Source organism: Lissotriton helveticus, chromosome 8, assembly GCF_964261635.1.
Source record: "Lissotriton helveticus chromosome 8, aLisHel1.1, whole genome shotgun sequence".
In the NCBI taxonomy this organism is placed as follows: Eukaryota; Metazoa; Chordata; class Amphibia; order Caudata; family Salamandridae; genus Lissotriton; species Lissotriton helveticus.
The window spans coordinates 1,058,573,307-1,058,594,013 of NC_136069.1; the positions used below are offsets into that span (position 1 = coordinate 1,058,573,307).

The 20,707-nt window shown below is 46.6% G+C and overlaps 1 protein-coding gene across 1 annotated transcript in view; it reads right to left on the reverse strand.

Annotated features, from left to right (window-relative positions):
- Nucleotides 1–20,707, reverse strand: part of CFAP47 (cilia and flagella associated protein 47) — a 2,858,849-nt gene that overhangs the window by 2,303,784 nt on the left and 534,358 nt on the right. Inside the window, exon 28 of the mRNA XM_078657910.1 lies at nt 20,462–20,605. Coding sequence (XP_078514036.1) covers nt 20,462–20,605 — 144 coding nt within the window. The remainder of the gene's footprint in view (nt 1–20,461; nt 20,606–20,707) is intronic.

Here is a 20,707-nt window from a genome sequence, read left to right on the forward strand (position 1 = left end):
GGAGGCTTGTGCCCTTAGGCGGTTCAAACGCTCTAAGAAACAAACTCAAAGGGCACTTTCTAGATCTCGATCTACTGCTGGCTAAGCACTTGGTGACCTGGCATTGGAAGGCAAGTGTACCCCCTCAGAGCTGATGTGGATGCAATCCATTACAGTATGGGCAGAAGCTGCTGACAGGGCAATTAGACAAGAGGAAGCCAAAGGACAGATTAAAGTTTCCCCATTGCTGAGCAGGGTTGAACTAGTGTTAGCATTCAGTCATGCGTGATTTCTTCACTCCATAGACACACAACTATACAACGTCATCACCTCAAACCCATGGCTTGCAGCGACAGCGTCAAGACTGCCAGGTCAATAAGCCGTTCCCCTGACCCACACAATATACTTTATCACAGTGCCGACTGTAGGGTCACCCATGGCACCCCGCCACTCCTTGGTTCCCTTCTTATTCATACGGCTTGACACACAAGGATGGAGTACTGTGATTTCCTTACACCTCATTGCCTGAAATTTACCGTTGCCTGACAACTCGCCACAAGCATCAATGAACTGTGCAATCACAAAACCACATTGTTATGCCCTCCAAAAATCATCCATGGTTTACTATGGATCTTTAAAGTTTCTGCTTTGCATTTCTACTTCACCACCATCCTGCAGAGACCGGGGGAGATGCAGTTCCTGCTTTCCATAGCAACAGCACGGCTATGATGCCATGGACTGCTGGCGCTGCTCATTCACACAATCAGTCTTTAAATTGACTGTAAATGCAGGTACTCTGATCGTGATGTTTTCTGATGTACTATGGACCTCATATATCGTAACAACAAAAGAAGTGTTTTCTTTCTTTGTTGTGCCTGATTAAAAACTCAATAAAAAGATATTTATTAAACAATAAAACAAATAAAATATGCTTGGGGGGGTGCATGGTGAGTAGAAGAAATGAATAGTAATCAGGCTAGACATAATTATGACATTAACATAATAGGGAGGTAAATAGAATATATATATTGACAAAGGCCTCTTGAAGGCTGAAACGCGTCTCTCCTTGTGCTTGGGATTGAGGGCGACCTGAATAAATAAAAAGATATATATATATATATATATATATATATATATATATATATATATATATATATATATATATATATATATATATATATATATAATTCAACAAGTTTATATTGGGGGCTTCGAGAGAGTTATAGGTGAATGGAAATGGGCTAATTTAGACCATCTTCCATTCTTGGCAAGTGGGACTTTAAGGCAGGGTTGAAAGTGTAAAGGGAGGAGATGGAGTATAATTTGCCAGGAAGTATATTCCATTGGTAGGTACCAAGTAAACTGATAGGAGTGAAAGTGTGAGGTAGCACAGGCGGAGAGGGGGGGGCTTAGGCGAGGTTGCATGGGGGAGATATCTGTTTAACATTTGCGGTAGGCAGCCCTAAATAGATTATGTATGACTTTAAATAACACGATTAGTAGTTCTAATTAGTGCATATGGCCTTGGGGTTTGCTGATAAGGATAAACAGCCAGTTTGATGGCGACAGTGGAGTGAATGTGTGTACCTAGGAAGACTATAGTGAGTTCTGGTGGCAAATTTTAGAACTTCCTCCAATAGTAAGAAACATTATCAAGAAATGAAAACTAGCAGGTTAATGCAATAGTCTAGCACGTTCTAACCTAGTGCAGAGAGTAGTGATTTAGATGTGTGAAACGGGTCATGGGGATGGATGTTATGAATATTAGGTTCTTGGTATCTGGCAACACACTAGCTGATGGATTCCAAACCGACTATGGAATTAAATATCACAAGGAGGCTTCTGGCTGAAGGTCTACTGGTGTAGTACTGGTGAGCGAATAAGAATTAGGTGGTGCATAGGTTCTGACTCGACATGATCCATGTTTCTGTAGCAGCAGTGAAGTGTAACAGAGATGATGTGTAGCTATCAAAGTTATCAGTGATGAATTTGGATTGTTGCACAAAGTATAGGTATTCCATAGACAGAATGACATTCTAGAAGGTAACTCAGTGAAGCAGTACGTTTCAGGCTGTGATTTGTTTAGGATGTATACGCTTTGAAGCTAGTGGTTTTTTAAGTCTCCGGAGAGAAGAGATATAACAAGCATTTACAATGCAATGGTCTCGGCATCATTAAAGGTAGAGCTATTGGCATTGCTCATGACATTTCTTTTTTTTTTCTTTAAATCATAAATAAATGGCATTGTCATTTACATTGTCAATACACACCACTCTGCACTCAACTGCACTCACCTGCACTCACCTGCACTGCACTCACCTGCACTGCACTCACCTGCACTCACCTGCACTGCACTGCACTCACCTGCACTGCACTGCACTCACCTGCACTGCACTGCACTCACCTGCACTGCACTCACCTGCACTGCACTGCACTCACCTGCACTGCACTGCACTCACCTGCACTGCACTGCACTCACCTGCACTGCACTGCACTGCACTCACCTGCACTGCACTGCATTCACATGCACTGCACTGCACTCACCTGCACTCACCTGCACTGCACTGCACTCACCTGCACTGCACTCACCTGCACTGCACTGCACTCACCTGCACTGCACTCACCTGCACGCCACTGCACTGCACTCACCTGCACTGCACTCACCTGCACGCCACTGCACTGCACTCACCTGCATGCCACTGCACTGCACTCACCTGCACTGCACTCACCTGCACGCCACTGCACTGCACTCACCTGCATGCCACTGCACTGCACTCACCTGCACTGCACTGCACTCACCTGCACTCCACTGCACTGCACTCACCTGCACTGCACTCACCTGCACTCCACTGCACTCACCTGCACTGCACTGCACTCACCTGCACTGCACTGCACTCATCTGCACTGCACTCACCTGCACTGCACTCACCTGCACTGCACTCACCTGCACTGCACTCACCTGCACTGCACTCACCTGCACTGCACTCACCTGCACTGCACTGCCCTACACTGCACTCACCTGCACTGCACTGCCCTACACTGCACTCACCTGCACTGCACTGCACTCACCTGCACTACACTGCACTCCACTGCACTCACCTGCACTGCACTCACCTGCACTGCACTCATCTGCACTGCACTGCACTGCACTCACCTGCACTGCACTCACCTGCACTGCACTCACCTGCACTGCACTGCACTCACCTGCACTGCACTCACCTGCACTGCACTGCACTCACCTGCACTGCACTCACCTGCACTGCACTGCACTCACCTGCACTGCACTCATCTGCACTGCACTCACCTGCACTGCACTCACCTGCACTGCACTCACCTGCACTGCACTCACCTGCACTGCACTGCACTGCACTCACCTGCACTGCACTCACCTGCACTGCACTCACCTGCACTGCACTGCACTGCACCGCACTGCACTCACCTGCACTGCACTGCACTCACCTGCACTGCACTCACATGCACTGCACTGCACTCACCTGCATTGCACTGCACTCACCTGCACTGCACTCACCTGCACTGCACTCACCTGCACTGCACTCACCTGCACTGCACTCACCTGCACTGCACTCACCTGCACTGCACTGCACTCACCTGCACTGCACTGCACTCACCTGCACTCCACTCACCTGCACTGCACTCACCTGCACTGCACTGCACTCACCTGCACTACACTCACCTGCACTGCACTCACCTGCACTGCACTGCCCTGCCCTACACTGCACTCACCTGTACTGCACTGCACTCACCTGCACTGCACTGCACTCACCTGCACTGCACTGCACTGCACTCACCTGCACTGCACTCATCTGCACTGCACTGCACTCACCTGCATTGCACTGCACTCACCTGCACTGCACTGCACTCACCTGCACTGCACTGCACTGCACTCACCTGCACTGCACTGCATTCACATGCACTGCACTGCACTCACCTGCACTCACCTGCACTGCACTGCACTCACCTGCACTGCACTCACCTGCACTGCACTCACCTGCACGCCACTGCACTGCACTCACCTGCACTGCACTCACCTGCACGCCAATGCACTGCACTCACCTGCATGCCACTGCACTGCACTCACCTGCACTGCACTCACCTGCACGCCACTGCACTGCACTCACCTGCATGCCACTGCACTGCACTCACCTGCACTGCACTGCACTCACCTGCACTCCACTGCACTGCACTCACCTGCACTGCACTCACCTGCACTCCACTGCACTCACCTGCACTGCACTGCACTCACCTGCACTGCACTGCACTCATCTGCACTGCACTCACCTGCACTGCACTCACCTGCACTGCACTCACCTGCACTGCACTCACCTGCACTGCACTCACCTGCACTGCACTCACCTGCACTGCACTCACCTGCACTGCACTGCCCTGCACTGCACTGCCCTACACTGCACTCACCTGCACTGCACTGCACTCACCTGCACTGCACTGCACTCCACTGCACTCACCTGCACTGCACTCACCTGCACTGCACTCATCTGCACTGCACTGCACTCACCTGCACTGCACTCACCTGCACTGCACTGCACTCACCTGCACTGCACTCACCTGCACTGCACTGCACTCACCTGCACTGCACTCACCTGCACTGCACTGCACTCACCTGCACTGCACTCACCTGCACTGCACTCACCTGCACTGCACTCACCTGCACTGCACTCACCTGCACTGCACTGCACTGCACTCACCTGCACTGCACTCACCTGCACTGCACTCACCTGCACTGCACTGCACTGCACCGCACTGCACTCACCTGCACTGCACTGCACTCACCTGCACTGCACTCACATGCACTGCACTGCACTCACCTGCATTGCACTGCACTCACCTGCACTGCACTCACCTGCACTGCACTCACCTGCACTGCACTCACCTGCACTGCACTCACCTGCACTGCACTCACCTGCACTGCACTGCACTCACCTGCACTGCACTGCACTCACCTGCACTCCACTCACCTGCACTGCACTCACCTGCACTGCACTCACCTGCACTGCACTGCACTCACCTGCACTACACTCACCTGCACTGCACTCACCTGCACTGCACTGCCCTGCCCTACACTGCACTCACCTGCACTGCACTGCACTCACCTGCACTGCACTGCACTCACCTGCACTGCACTGCACTGCACTCACCTGCACTGCACTCATCTGCACTGCACTGCACTCACCTGCACTGCACTCACCTGCACTGCACTGCACTCACCTGCACTGCACTCACCTGCACTGCACTGCACTCACCTGCACTGCACTGCACTCACCTGCACTGCACTCACCTGCACTGCACTGCACTCACCTGCACTGCACTGCACTCACCTGCACTGCACTGCACTCACCTGCACTGCACTGCACTCACCTGCACTGCACTCACCTGCACTGCACTCACCTGCACTGCACTCACCTGCACTGCACTGCACTCACCTGCACTGCACTCACCTGCACTGCACTCACCTGCACTGCACTCACCTGCACTGCACTGCACCGCACTGCACTCAACTCACCTGCACTGCACTCAACTCACCTGCACTGCACTGCACTCACCTGCACTGCACTCACCTGCACTGCACTCACCTGCACTGCACTCACCTGCACTGCACTCACCTGCACTGCACTGCCCTCACCTGCACTGCACTCACCTGCACTGCACTCACCTGCACTGCACTCACCTGCACTGCACTGCACTGCACCGCACTGCACTCACCTGCACTGCACTGCACTCACCTGCACTGCACTCACATGCACTGCACTGCACTCACCTGCATTGCACTGCACTCACCTGCACTGCACTCACCCGCACTGCACTGCACTCACCCGCACTGCACTGCACTCACCCGCACTGCACTCACCCGCACTGCACTGCACTGCACTGCACTCACCTGCACTGCACTCACCTGCACTGCACTCACCTGCACTGCAATCACCTGCACTGCACTCACCTGCACTGCACTCACCTGCACTGCACTCACCTGTACTGCACTCACCTGCACTGCACTCACCTGCACATACCTGCACTGCACTCTGCACTCACTACTCTGCACTCTGCACTCACTACTCTGCACTCTGCACTCACTACTCACTACTCTGCACTCACTCCTCTGCACTCACTCCTCTGCACTCACTCCTCTGCACTCACTCCTCTGCACTCACTCCTCTGCACTCACTCCTCTGCACTCACTACTCTGCACTCACTACTCTGCACTCACTAATCACTACTCTGCACTCACTACTCACTACTCTGCACTCACTACTCACTACTCTGCACTCACTACTCACTACTCTGCACTCACTACTCACTACTCTGCACTCACTACTCACTACTCTGCACTCACTCCTCTGCACTCACTACTCTGCACTCACTACTCTGCACTCACTACTCTGCACTCACTACTCTGCACTCACTACTCTGCACTCACTACTCTGCGCACTCACTACTCTGCGCACTCACTACTCTGCGCACTCACTACTCTGCGCACTCACTACTCTGCGCACTCACTACTCTGCGCACTCACTACTCTGCGCACTCACTACTCTGCACACTCTCTCTGCACACTCTCTCTGCACACTCTCTCTGCACACTCTCTCTGCACACTCTCTCTGCACACTCTCTCTGCACTCACTACTCTGCACTCACTACTCTGCACTCACTACTCTGCACTCACTACTCTGCACTCACTACTCTGCACTCTGCACACTCACTCTGCACTGTACACGCCGCTGATATCATGGAATCTTCCACCACACTTTCTAAAACTCTATAGTCCGAAGCATAATAGGCACAGAACCAAAAGAAGGGTAGACATTGCTTAAAATAATCTTATTGTATTTATGAGAAGCAAAAGCGAGACTGTGAAATGTGCTGAATATCAGTTTGTTATGAATCAACAGAGTGGAGTTAGAGAACCAAGAAATAGTAATTTAGATTCCGGGTTAGAAGGAGTAGTAATCACAAGCTGAGGATCAACGGGCGCGAAACAGCGTGGTGGGCGCGCAGGAGACGCAGCGTGAGCGTGCACATCAGCTGAAGATCGCCGGAGAAGACACCGAGCCTGCCTGCTGCCGTGACTGACCCGCTGCAGAGGGAAAGAGCCCGGTGAGTGGGGGTAGAGGGGGGGGGCGGCAGAGAGGGAGTGGGCAGAGAGGGAGGGTGTGTGTGTGTGTGTGTGTGTGTGTGTGTGTGTGTGTGTGTGTGTGTGTGCGTGCGTGTGTCTGTCTGTGTCTGTCTGGTGTGTGCCTGCCTGCCTGCGTGTGTGCGCGTCCACAGACCCTGGTCGGCTCGTGCACCGCTCTGTACTCCCTTGCCAGCTTACATGGCGACAATAGTTCTCGTTGCCGAGACCTAAAAAGCGGAATGATGGAATAATAGTGAATGAGGGGTAGTAGATGCAGAGAATAACAAAATAGGCATGTGATTCAAAATTATTAGAAGATATAGAAAAAGGCTATATAGAGCTTTGCAAAGCATTGTGTGGCTTTTTAAGGTAGATTAAGTGTAAAGTTGTGCCAGGGGTTGGGAGTAGAGTCATTGAAAATAAAATTCAGCCACTGCTTTGTAGAGGACAGGAAGAGACAATTAAAAGCTAGAGGTTACATGTTAGAGTGGTTCAGCTGAACATATCACGTAGAATGCCAACAGTGCTCAACATTTATTAAATATTTATGGCAATCCCTATAGGATTTATTCAGCAGCATAACACAATGGAACAGTCAGTTTAAGGGACTGGAGGTGGGAAATCAGAGTAAAGATGGTGGCCGCTGTGGGGACAGAAGAGCAAGACCACTAACTCATTGTCAGTTAAATTGCTCTCCCTCCCTCGCAGCTCCACCATCAAGTGTGGCCTTCCCCCGAGCCCCTGCACTCCCGAGTGTTGGTGTTCGAGGCCCTCCTCCACCCTCAGATTTTACCTGCGCCTCATCCCTGGTGGTCCAGTGGACCTCTGTCTCCTTTCTCTCACTCCACTCTTTCTCTCAGTTTTCACTCGTTTTTCACTGATTTCAATCTCCCCCTTTTACTCTCCTTCTGTGTCTTTCCTCCATTTTCACTAATTTTTCACTGAATTCAATCTCCCCCTCTCACTCTCCTTCTGTGTCTTTCCTCTGTTTTCACTCGTTTTTTCACTGATTTAATCTCCTCTCACTCTCCTTCTGTGTCTTCACTCCACTTTTCTTGCACTTTTCACTGCCTTATTTCCACTCTTTCCTCTCTTTCTTACTTTTTCTGCCTGTTTTTCTATGGCGCTGCTCGCCCCCGCTGCCCCTCCCCCCAGCACAACCAATGCAACCGGGCCAATCCAGCTCCCCTCCCGCTCCCGGCTCCCAGCTGTCCAGCCCTGTCCGACCCCTACTTAATGGCGGCCGCTGTGCAGCCGCGCAGCGGACGCGAGTAGCGGGTGGACTGCTGGTGCGCCGTAGGCAAACCAAAGGCAAGCCAAAGGCAAGCCCATCTGCGACCCACCTGCAACCAGCGCCAGGAACCCTGGACCTCCGCAACGCCAACCCTACGACCCAGCGGTACTCCAAGCTCTCAACCCAGGACGCAACAACAACTGCAAGCTTGCATCACCAGCCGACACCCACGGACCCTTCAGCTGTCACCGCTGCCGGCACACCTGCAGCACCACCAAGATCACGGACCTGGCGCAATCCACCCGCAAGACCACAACCGAACCGAAGACCCTGCAATGCATCCTCCTCAACATCCGATCCCTCCACAAACATGCCACCAAAATCTAGGACCTCCTCGACTGCACCACCCCAGATGTAGCATTCTTCACCGAAATATGGACCAACACCACCTCGGGACCGGACATCTTCATCGCCATTCCCCAAGGATACAAGCTCTCCATGAAGGACCGTCCCACCAGCCCTGGAGGAGGAATTGCCATTGTCCACAAATCCACCCACCGCCTAAGCACACTGCCCGACGAGCCAACAGACCTAATGGAACACCTTCACTTCAAGATACTGGTCAGCCCTACCACCACCCTCGAAGGAACCCTCATCTACAGACCCCCTGGAACCCACGGACTTTTCGCCAACTCCATCACGGACATCATCTCCCTGCATGCCATCGCGTCCACCAACTACACCCTACTGGGAGACCTCAACTTTCACCTCAATAACCAACTGGACCCCAGCACTACATCCCTCCTGGACAACCTCCACAACATTGGACTCCGCCAAATCGTGACTGAACCCATGCACTCAGCAGGACACACCCTCGACTCCCTCTTCACCACAGGAAACTCCATCACTTTCAGTCACACCACCGAACTCGCATGGACTGACCATCAATGCATCCACTTCACCTTCAGAAAACCCACCATCAACAGACACCAGCACCTGCTCCCATGAAGAAACTGGACCAGAGTCACCGATGACCAGCTAACCTCATCACTCAGCAACTCAACCCCAACCATCACAGAAAACGACGACCCTAACACCGCAGCCCGAACCCTGCACAGATGGATCTGTGACAGCGGAAACACCATAGCCCCCCTCAACAAAAACAACAACACCAATGCCAAGAAAGCCAGATGGTTTACCACCGAACTTCGAGAGTCCAGACACACTTGTCGCCGCCTCCAAAATGCCTGGAGGAACACCAATTCCACAGAAGCCCACAACAAAATCAGAGCCGCCACCAAGGCCCACCAACAACTCATCAGAAAAACGAGGAAAAAGCGATTGAAGACAGAATCTCCACTCATGCACACAGCAGCATAGAACTCTTCAACATCATCAAGGAGTTCGCCCAACATACCAGCGAGTCCACTTACATCCCTCCCTCACAAAACCTCTGCGACAAACTCAGCACCTTTTTCCACCACAAAATCAAGAGCATCTAGGACAACTTTGACGAAGACAACAAACACAATGAACCCTCACCAACCACCACTGACACCCTGAAGCCAGCGATCGACAACTGGACAGCCCTCACCACCGAAGACACACTGAAGACAATGAAGTTAATCCACTCCGGGGCCCCCACGGACCCCTGCCCCCACCACATTTTCAACAGAGCTGCTGACACCATCCCACCCATGCTCTGCCACACCATCAACCGCTCCCTGGCAACTGTCTCGTTTCCCAGCGACTGGAAACACGCTGAGGTCAACCCCCTCCAGAAGAAACCCTCTGCAGACCCCACCGACCTCAAAAACTACAGACCCATCTCCCTGCTCCCGCTCCTAGCGAAAGTCATCAAGAAAGCCATCAACGGGCAATTCACCACATTCATCGAAGAGTACAACATCCTCGACTCCTCCCAATCCGGCTTCAGAAAAAACCACAGTACGGACACTGCACTCCTCACCGCAACAGAAGACATCCGCACCCTACTGGACAAAGGAGAAATAGCAGCCCTCATCATCCTCGAGCTCTCAGCGGCGTTCAACACAGTCTCTCAACACACCCTAATACGCAGACTCCACGACACAGGTATCCAAGACAAGGTCCCCGAATGGATCCGCTCCTTCCTCTCCGGCAGAACGCAGCGGGTCAGACTCCCCCCTTTCCACTCAGACCCTACATCAACCACCTGCGGAATCCCCCAGGAGTCCTCCCTCAGTCCTACGCTCTTCAAAGTCTACATGGCTCAGCTCACCCCCATTGTCAGAACCTACGGACTGAACCTTGTGTCATATGCAGACGACACCCAACTCATCCTCTCCCTATCCAACAAACCCAATAACGCCAGCCACAACTTTCGAGAAGGCAAGGAAGCCATCGCCAAATGGATGAAAAACAGCTGCCTACAACTAAACACCAACAAAACAGAAGTACTCATCATGGGCCCAAACCTGATGCCTGGAACGACACCTGGTGGTCCCCCTGCTCTTGGAAGCCCGCCCACCCCCATGGACCACGCATGCAATCTGGGAATCCTCCTGGACTCCGAGCTCAAAATGGACCGCCAGATCAACTCTGTCTGGTCCTCCTGCTTCCACACCCTCCGCCTCCTACGCAGGACCTTCAAATGGATCCCCCTCAAACACAAAAAGACTGTCACTCACGTCCTGGTCACCAGCAGACTCCACTACGGCAACGCACTCTATGCCAAAATAAACAAAAACCTCACCCGCAACCTACAGAACATCCAGAACGACCCCGCAAGACTGGTCATCGACCTGCCAAGACACCGCCACATCTCCTAGCACCTGCGCACACTCCACTGGCTCCCCATCAAAGCTAGAGTCACCTTCAAGATGCTCACCCAAGCCCACAAGGCCCTCCACTACACCGGACCAGCATACCTGAACAGACGACTCAAATTCCACGCACCCCAGAGGACCCTACGATCCTTTCAGCTCTTCTACGTAGTGGTACGCCGCACCAGAAAGACCAGATCGGGAGCCGCTCCTTCTCCCACCTCGCGGCCAGAGCCTGGAACGCCCTTCCGCTCCACCTCAGACAGACAACATCGCTCCCCATCTTCGCAAGAAACCTCAAAATCTGGCTCTATGACAGACCCCCCTTCCTCGATGGACTGGAACCTGCTAACCCTCTCCCCCCCTCCCCAGCGCATGAAACCTTTACGGGTGAGTAGTCGCGCCTAACAAGCGCCTGATTGATTGAAAATTAGAATGCTGTGAGGAAGCATCAATATCAGGTGGGACTGTAGCTTATCATAGATAGTTTAAACAATAAAATGTGCTGCAGGTACAATTAGGCAGTGCCTAGCCAATGTTCATCTACATATATGAGTTAATGCACAGAGGTTCTACCAGTGGGCAGACTTTTAAGTCTTTATGGAGTGCAATATGATATGTGTCTTTTATTTTACGCTTCCAAGTCATAGAAAACAGACTTGTTGTTTCCTTGTAGGGGAGTACAAATAAAAGATATCTATACAATTACCTAGATAATGGGGCAATTGTATATAAACTACAAGATGGAAACAAGCATTTGCAAAACCAGTAAGACTGACTAGCATTTTCAGTTGCAAGCCAGACTCATTGGCTTTGCTAATGCTTGTCAGCATCAGCTCAGTAGCAGGATAAGAGCAAGCCAATGGACAGTCTGAATATCAGCAGAGGCCTAGTGGCAGGATGAAACTGAGCTGGTGGGCACGGGTAATGGGAGGAGAGGCCTGGTGGCAGATTGACACAGAACCGACAGGAGGCTGAAAGGGAGCAGCGTCTGGTGGCAGGGCAAAAGGGAGTTGCCAGACATGCTGAGAGTTTGCAGGGACTCAGCTGTACGATTAAAAGGAGTCACTAGGTTAAAGTGAAAGACTGCAGCGGTCTTGCAGAGGATAAATCGCCGTCACTGGAGGGAACACTGAAAGCCAGAAGTATCCCGGTAGAAATAGGAAAAAGAGCCGTCAGGCAAGCTGAACGCTAAAAATGGCCTGGCAGAAGGATGAAAAGCAGTTGCCAGTTATGTATAAAACTTGCAGCAAATGGGCAGCAGCCTGAAAGGGAGCTGCCAGGCTGGCATGCTGAATGTATGAACAGCACCCAGCAGCAGCAGAAAAGCTTCTGGGCACGCAGGGTAACACATGAGAGACACAGTGGTGCAGTTCAGGTTACAAAACATTTGCACTTGCTTGAAACAGGACATCCTTGCAACAAGACCGCTTGATAAACTCTCGCAAAATAGTATAGCCATCTTAAGATTAAACTGCACCATTCTGCAAGGGACATGTTGATATAGATGCCGTGATAAATATGTGGCCGCCACTAAACTCCCGGCAAATACATTAGAAACGCTTGCTATGGGGAAAAAGATAATGTGTAGAATACATGTATGACAAATATTTGAATGTGTAATAATTGGGTGCACTTTTTAGAGCTAAAAAATGCCCTCAAGCACTTCATAACAAGTACTTTATAGGAGGAAGAATGATATACCAAACAGGTAATATCACTTATTTTATGTAGTGGGGGGGCATTGTGATGATTTTAACTAATCAAGCAATAAACATTAAACTTGGTATACCAAACAGGTAATATCTTGCAGGGAGAGAGAAATTCTTTGTTATGGATTCAAAGCCCACTCAATGTAGATTTTAAAGAACTGTTGAATAAGGTCAGCTTGACTGTTGAAGCTGTTTGTCTGCAGACCTAACATGGGAGCAGAAGGGGAACACCACACATTTATCAGCACCTTAAGGCAGAAACTTATGCGACCGAAATACAAAAATATACAAGTGGTGTGGTAACAACTGAAGTGAATGTCAGGTTGTTGATTGCCAGGGAAAGCTGGAAGGAAAGGACCAGGGAGAATGGTCTTATGCCTATGGCTGAAGGCCCAATGGCCTTATTTCTTGTGTACATCATCTCATGGCACGTTACTCTGTGCTACTACTGTGCCCCTTAATTTACTGGGCAATATGTCTTAGGATGTGACCTTCCATGGAACCATTCTAGAAGTAGGGAAGGCCTCTATATTAGGCTCTGTGATGATGGGATGTATGACGGTACAACGCGTGCTTTTACAACGCGTACCGTTACCACGCAGGTTTTATAACGCAAGTCGTTACAACGACGCGTTTGGGGGCGCTGGATAGTGGAATAGTTTAATTTACGATTCCAACTCCAGTCCCCGCGGATAGTAGGGAAGGTGTTGGATAGTAAATTAAACTATTCCCTATCCTACAGCACCCTCCAGCGCAAGTCGTTGTAACGACTTGCGTTGTAAAACCTGCGTGGTAATGGTACCGCATTGTAAAAGTTTCGGCGTAAAGGATGTTTCCCGTGATGATGACTCCCCTTGCAGAGTTGGTGAGGGCAGGGTCATGAACTTCTGGGCAATGGTGGATAGAGGCAGAGTCACACTCTCAACCCTTTGTCCTACCCACCTTCTTCACTGGATTTCTTTTCTCCCAACATCACCCCATATTTAATGAGTATGTGGCTTCAGCAATGTGGTGGTGTTGTAAGCGGATTAAGCCATTAACCTTGGTCCTAGCATTGTAGGATGTAAAATCTACTTTAAGGGTGGGAAGGAGACGTGTATGGTGTGTTATTGTACATGCATATTGACAAAGCAGGTCTGAAAATGTCTTTGCTCCAGAGAATCTAAGGATTCCTATCCTACCATCTCCCATTACATGGACGCTCAACTTGTCATCAAAGATCCATATTGCAGTTAGAACCAGAGGGGTGTCTTCCTCCGTAAGTGATTTTTTGGACAGGATGGGGGTCTATTGCATCTTTAAGCCACAACCACTGAACATCTTACCCCACATGTTTAGTATTAAAAGGGTAATACCATAAAAACTTGAAAGTTCTCAACAGTCTTCTAGTCTGGCCACAGCGACCCTTTCAAATATCTGCTCATTCAACTCTGAATTGCTACAGCTGTAGTGGTATCTTAAAGGGATGCATGTAAAGTCAAGAAAATAGCCTGTATACCCACTACAAGCCTCAGGGTGTATTCATTCCTTTCAATACACGTTGCATTTAAATTTACAATCAAGTCCCATCGTATAGCTCCATCGGCTAATGATGCACGGAGATACTGGGAGCTTAATAAACAGTCTATTTCAAGACTTTCCTGCAAACCCATGTCACAGCCTTGGAGTCAAGATTGAGATAGCCATGCCTTATAAGTATATGTATTGTGTACATGTCCACGTGGAAGAGTTGAATACTCTGCTGCATTAGTATATATCCTTGTATTCACCAAGCCCATACAAAGGACAACATATCTCACTTCTAATAAAACCACTGTGCTATATTGCATATTATGCTTCCATTACAAAAACACAAGCCATCATTTTAGGGTAGATGTGTTCAGTATTTACCAACCTGAAAGGAAAAATTTGGCAATACCTTTGAGGTATGCTAACTAATTAGTCTATAATACAAAAGTATTTTCCACGTACAACCCTAGAGTTCTCTTAAATGCATTGTACTTCACGAAATAACAAAATACTGCAGCTTTATGGTTAGGTGGTAGGTACATCTTGCACCTAGCCTGATCACAGTAATGAATAAGTAAGAAATAACTTGGCAGAAACAGTCTACTTCAATCTACTTGATGTACCAGAGGTTGGATACAAGGGATACTTCATTTTGTATTTCAATTTTATTTTATTGGATATTGAAATTTTATGTATTTCTTTCAACTTAAATCAGCCAAAGGAATCTATGAGGGGGCGTGCAAAGGGCGGATTAGCCATTCTGCTGAGTCGTGATTTAGCATGGGATGCAGTGATAGATATACACCCCTCAAAATGTTGTATGTGTGCTAAGTTGAAGATGGAAATGAATCATAAGGGTTACAGTGGGTCTCTATTCTTGGTAAATGTGTATATTCCTCCGGGGAAGGCGTCCACCCCATTGATTGACTCCATTTGTTCTTACGTGCATAATTTATGTAGGAGTGAAGACAGAGTGTGTATAATAATGGTCGGTGACTTTAACGCTAAAATAAGTAATAGTTCTATTTTGGCGTTTTCTAATGAGGATTTGGAGGAGGTTTGGTGTATACCAGATTCTGTATTCCCGCCCAATTTAAAAGCCGATAAACGGGGCCTCTCACTTTTGCAAAAACTCAGGGAGCTTGGCCTCGTTTTATTAAATGGTAGATTCGCAGAAGATCTACCAGCAGCACTTACTTTTCATGGGGCTTTTGGCCACTCCCTACTTGATTACATGGCTGTGTCTTTTCAATTGTTTGGGGCATGCTCACAATTCAAAGTGGTTCCAACGAAGTTGAGTGACCATGACATTTTGGCGGTAAATCTAGCTATATGTATCGAGAAGCCTGAACTCTGGAATCAGAGGAATGATAATATATCCTATTCTCGAAATAATGGTCGCACTTTTTGGTCATACAAGAACCTTCCGAATTTTCAGTGGGTTTTTAAAAATATTGTACCTGGTCTTGCTCGGGAGAACTTGATTGTGGGATATGAAAAAGTTATGATTGCAATAAAAGCGCTGGGTAAAAAGCAGCATAGCGGAAGAGGCACCCCCTTAGCAACTCTGCCGAGTGACATTAAAATATTAAATAGAAAGATAAATGAGCTGATTAGAGCCCAATTTAAAGACCCTATAGCACTAAGACAAAAAGAGATATATAGATTAAAACAGGTCCGGAAAAGGAAAGTAGCAGCAGATCGTAGGGCTGCTGAAGATGAAAAATGGGTTAAACTCCGGGAAGTGGCGCTTTCAGGGGACAGCAGGAAATATTGGGCGTTAATAGCCAAATATTGCGATAGTGTAGTAAAATCCCAACCCATGTTAATTCCAGAAGTAGAATGGTCAACTTATATATCTCTATTGTATGCCACAAATACAGGGGCTGAAGATGATGACGGGTTTACTAAAATCTCTCAATTGGTAGGTGATGTCGAAGCCCCATCAAAGAAGGAAATTTAAGGATATATTAAGGGGGCAAGATATTCTGGGGCAATGGGGCCAGATGATGTCCCCGTGGCCATCATAAAGAATGACTGTGGCAATTGGGCAAAATTATTACAACCACTGTTTGCCCATTGTTACAATCTCGGGGTCATCCCTTACTCTTGGAAGGGAAGCATTATAGTTCCGCTATATAAAAAGGGCCCAAAAAACTTTCCGGCAAGTTTCAGGCAAATTTCACTTCTAGATGCAACTGGAAAACTATTTGCAAAAAGCATCTTGGTACACCTACAAGAGTGGGTTTTTGGAAATAATCTAATTCCTCTTGAACAATCAGGGTTCCGGAAGAACAGTGGTACGTTAGACAATATATCTGTCCTGCAGACCCTGATCGATAAATATCCTGTGGGTCTGAGGTCCCCATTGTATACTGCATTTATTGATTTCTCCACAGCGTTCGATAGGGTGGACCGAGGGACGCTGTGGAGGAAATTGCTTGCTATGGGAATACCCGGGAACTTGTTAAGAGTAATAATAGCACTCCACTCATCAACATGGACTCAAGTCTTGTTAGGAGGGACTCAGGGCCTTTCAAAGAAAATTCCCACTAATAATGGCCTGAAGCAAGGGTGCCTATTAGCCCCATTGCTTTTTTCAATTTATATAAATGATCTACCAAGCCGGTTAGGGGAATGTAAGGGGGATCCTCCACAAGTGGGTGATCTAAAAATAAGCTGTCTGCTATATGCGGACGATGCAATATTAATGGATCTAACCCCAATTGGACTCCAGAGGCGATTAACGGAATTGGTCAGGTATACTAAGGATTATTTTTTAAAGATAAACATTTCGAAGAGCAAAGTGATGATTTTTAGTCATAGTCGCTGTAAGGTTAGACCAAACTTGAAATGGTTTTTAGGAGATGAAAGAATGGAAATAGTAAAATTTTATCAGTACTTAGGAATTTTTTTTACAAATAGGTGCTCTGCTAAGAGACATTTGGACCATTGCAAAAGTAAAGCCATCTCGCAAGCATCTGGTATTAATCGCCTTTACTTGCAATGTGGAAAAATACATTTTTCTCACACTATTGCAGTATATAAAATAAAGATTCCTCCGACTCTAAACTATGCAATTGAAACAATAGATGAAGGTGAGTGGGCAATGTTTGAGAAGGTGGAAGGAAAAATCTGGCGCCAAATATGTAATCTAAATATTTCCGCGCCCATTGCAGCTCTTAGACTTGAATTTGGCCTCCTTTCTACATATGTGCTTTCAATGGCAGCGTGTTTGCGGTGGTGTAAGGCTCTGCAGAATGGGCAGGAGAATCTATTAAGGGCTGCATTGTTTAAGGAAATTTTTGTTAATCTGCTAAAGAAAAGTGTAATTTTTAGAAATTATTTTAAATCTTTAAGTATTTTTGATCTTGATTTTGAAGAAGTACTCCATTTAGATAAATCAGCTCTAAAGGTTATTATTAAAAAATCTATATATATGATCTCAAGTAGAAGAGATCAGCAAATATGTAATGCGAATGGAAGGCTAGATTGCATTATGGGGAGCTTTATTGTCAAAAAACCTCAGCCATATGTACTTTGGAACCTGTATCATGGAGCACGCCGAGTGCTCTTATTACTGAGATTGAACATGCTTCCTTTGAGTATTGTGACAGGTGCTTGGGAGGGTATCCCCAAAAATGAAAGACGCTGTAATCTATGCAATGGCGGTGTACAAGACCTTACTCATGTCCTGATAGTGTGTCCAGCACTCCATCTAATTCGCCGTAAATATTTAAGGCATGGTTTTTTACAGCATAACATTGAAACGGCAGAACAGGCCCGCAATTTTCTTATGTTTCCCCCATCCGAATTGATGTGTTTTAAAATTTTCTGCTTTTTTAAAGAATTTTTAAATGTTTATTAAAAGAAAAATGAATGGGTATGGGTGAATTGTAGATATTTTAAAAAATATTGTGTGTAATCATTTTTTATATCAGTATTTTATTGAAGCACTATTGGCACTTTGATAGACCGTTAAAAATAATAATACCATTCAACCCTTACTGCTTCAGATCATATTTGTGGGAATGTTAATTAACTATGTGTGTTGCATTACAAAGTACTAGTAAAGCATTTGCACTTTAATTAATGCATTAGCACTTTAGTTAGTCCTGTTGAAAATAATTGCTGCTATTTTCGATTCTCTTTTTGACAAGATCATCTCCTAACAAAAAAACTTTTTTAACACCCTTTGTCTTTCGAAATGTTTATCTTTGCTGATAACCGATGATTTTTAGACTAAAAGCCGATTGATATGATACTTTTGCCCTTCACTGTGACGTATTAGATTACTTACCCTCGCAGTTGAAATTTAGTGAAAATGAGGTATTAATTTTTGTATTTTAACAACTGATGTTTTTAGTAAACCAGATTTACGAGGCTAATTATATTGTATCGATAGGTGTAATTGTGAAATTGTTTTTTATCTCTTTACTTTGTATGAAAAAGCTGTTTTTATTCTGTATTTTATGTGGAATTCCATGGAATTCCAAATCAAAATAAAAATAAATTGTTAAATCAGCCATTTGACATTGGAATGGGAACTAAACATTGATGTCGTTTTTTAAAACATAGAATAATTTTTTTGTCCTAGATGAAATCAACTTGAATTGACCTCACCTATGAAATTCTAACTCCCAACACATGATTTTGTACTTTCAAGGATTTGTTAGAATATTGTTTTATTGAACATATATACATCACAAATGGTCACATAAAAAAATGAAACATCAAAATATAATCAGCCTAGGCTTCTAATGTGACCAAATACAATTTTGTTTAGAGGGGCAACTATAACTCTTCCCTGGATACATTCTAAAGTTGGGTCACTTCCAACACACTTTCATTCAAACAGAGCACACTACTCTCGCCAGTATCTCACATCTTCACATAATGTTTTTTTATCAGTTCTAACTTTGCATTTTCTCCACATTTAACCACTCTTGCATATCGCCACACAATCTTTCTATTAAGGCCACATATTTTTTAATTCAATGTATCACCAGTCATTTCCTTGTGCTATAAATATACAGTGCACATTATTTTTCTTAGATCTTGGGTGTAAATCCAATACTCAATGCTTTAAGAACAAGAGAATCAGTTTAACACCATTTTCATCATCTAAGCTACTACCTCTTCCCACTAAGCAGCCTCCACAATACCAAACAATCTGTAAGAAGGCTGGTTTTTTGCACTGTTTCTGGGATAATAAGTTTACTGGAGCTTTTGAAAGTCAATCTATGGTATGTGTAATTAAGTATTTTGATCTATTACCATTTGAATCCACTACTTAAAAACCTTGGATTATTGTAGATGAACTGACTCTAAAATACACAAAAACAAAAGGCGCAACGTTAGAGGCCTTCAAAACAGAAACAGTTCTGTAAGTGATCGATACTCTGGTTTGAACAGCTTAAATGGCAACCCTTCTGTCTCCTGTTTTCTTGAAATACAATATCTATAGGACTAGAAACCTTAAAGTGCTAGACCTCAGTAATTGTAAAGCACAAAAAGGCAGAAATCCCCCTCCCCATGCTAAGGTACACAGGATATTGGTCCATGTCAATATTTGACCTTTACATAAAGCATATTTAATGTCAAACAATTTCTGACGGGCAACCAATGCAACTCTGCTAAAGTCACAGATAAAGAGTCTAGCTTTTGTGCTAATCTATTTGTGGTGAGAGTGCTCTGAATCCTATTAATCAGATAGGGTCAGCAGTCCAGCATAAAGTGAGCTAGCATAATCTAAATTTGAATTTATAATGGCCACTATAACAACTTAATCTAACAAGATATGAATAACAGGTAGGCCTGGTTTCAACTGCTTCTGGCTACACGCCTATATTTAGACCCTGATCCCACTCTACTCTGAGGGATTTTGCTTTTATGGCAAAATGCTAGTTTACGGCCAAGTAAAACTGGCCAGAAAAAAAACAATTAGCAATAGCAAGTTGCAGATATCACATAACGAAAAGCAAATTACACATACATAACGAACTGTGCTTGCAATTATTTATAAGATGCAGCCATCTCGAGCCATACATTTTATTGAGTGTTACTGTAAGCATACCTGAAGTAGAGTCATCATATGTTGAGAGAGTCAATGCACCCAGAGAACTTGAAGATGTGCTAAGAGATGGGGTTGATGGAATATAGCAAGGGCGCAGCAGTGCTTCCCCTGTGTTGTTGATTCTTCCGTCTGTTTCATTATTTCCTACAAGAAAGAGAAATGTAATGAGAAATATGCACTCACAGCTTTAATAATAAAAATATTTTTTGTTTCAATATAATCAACAATGTCCATCCTCCCTCGCCA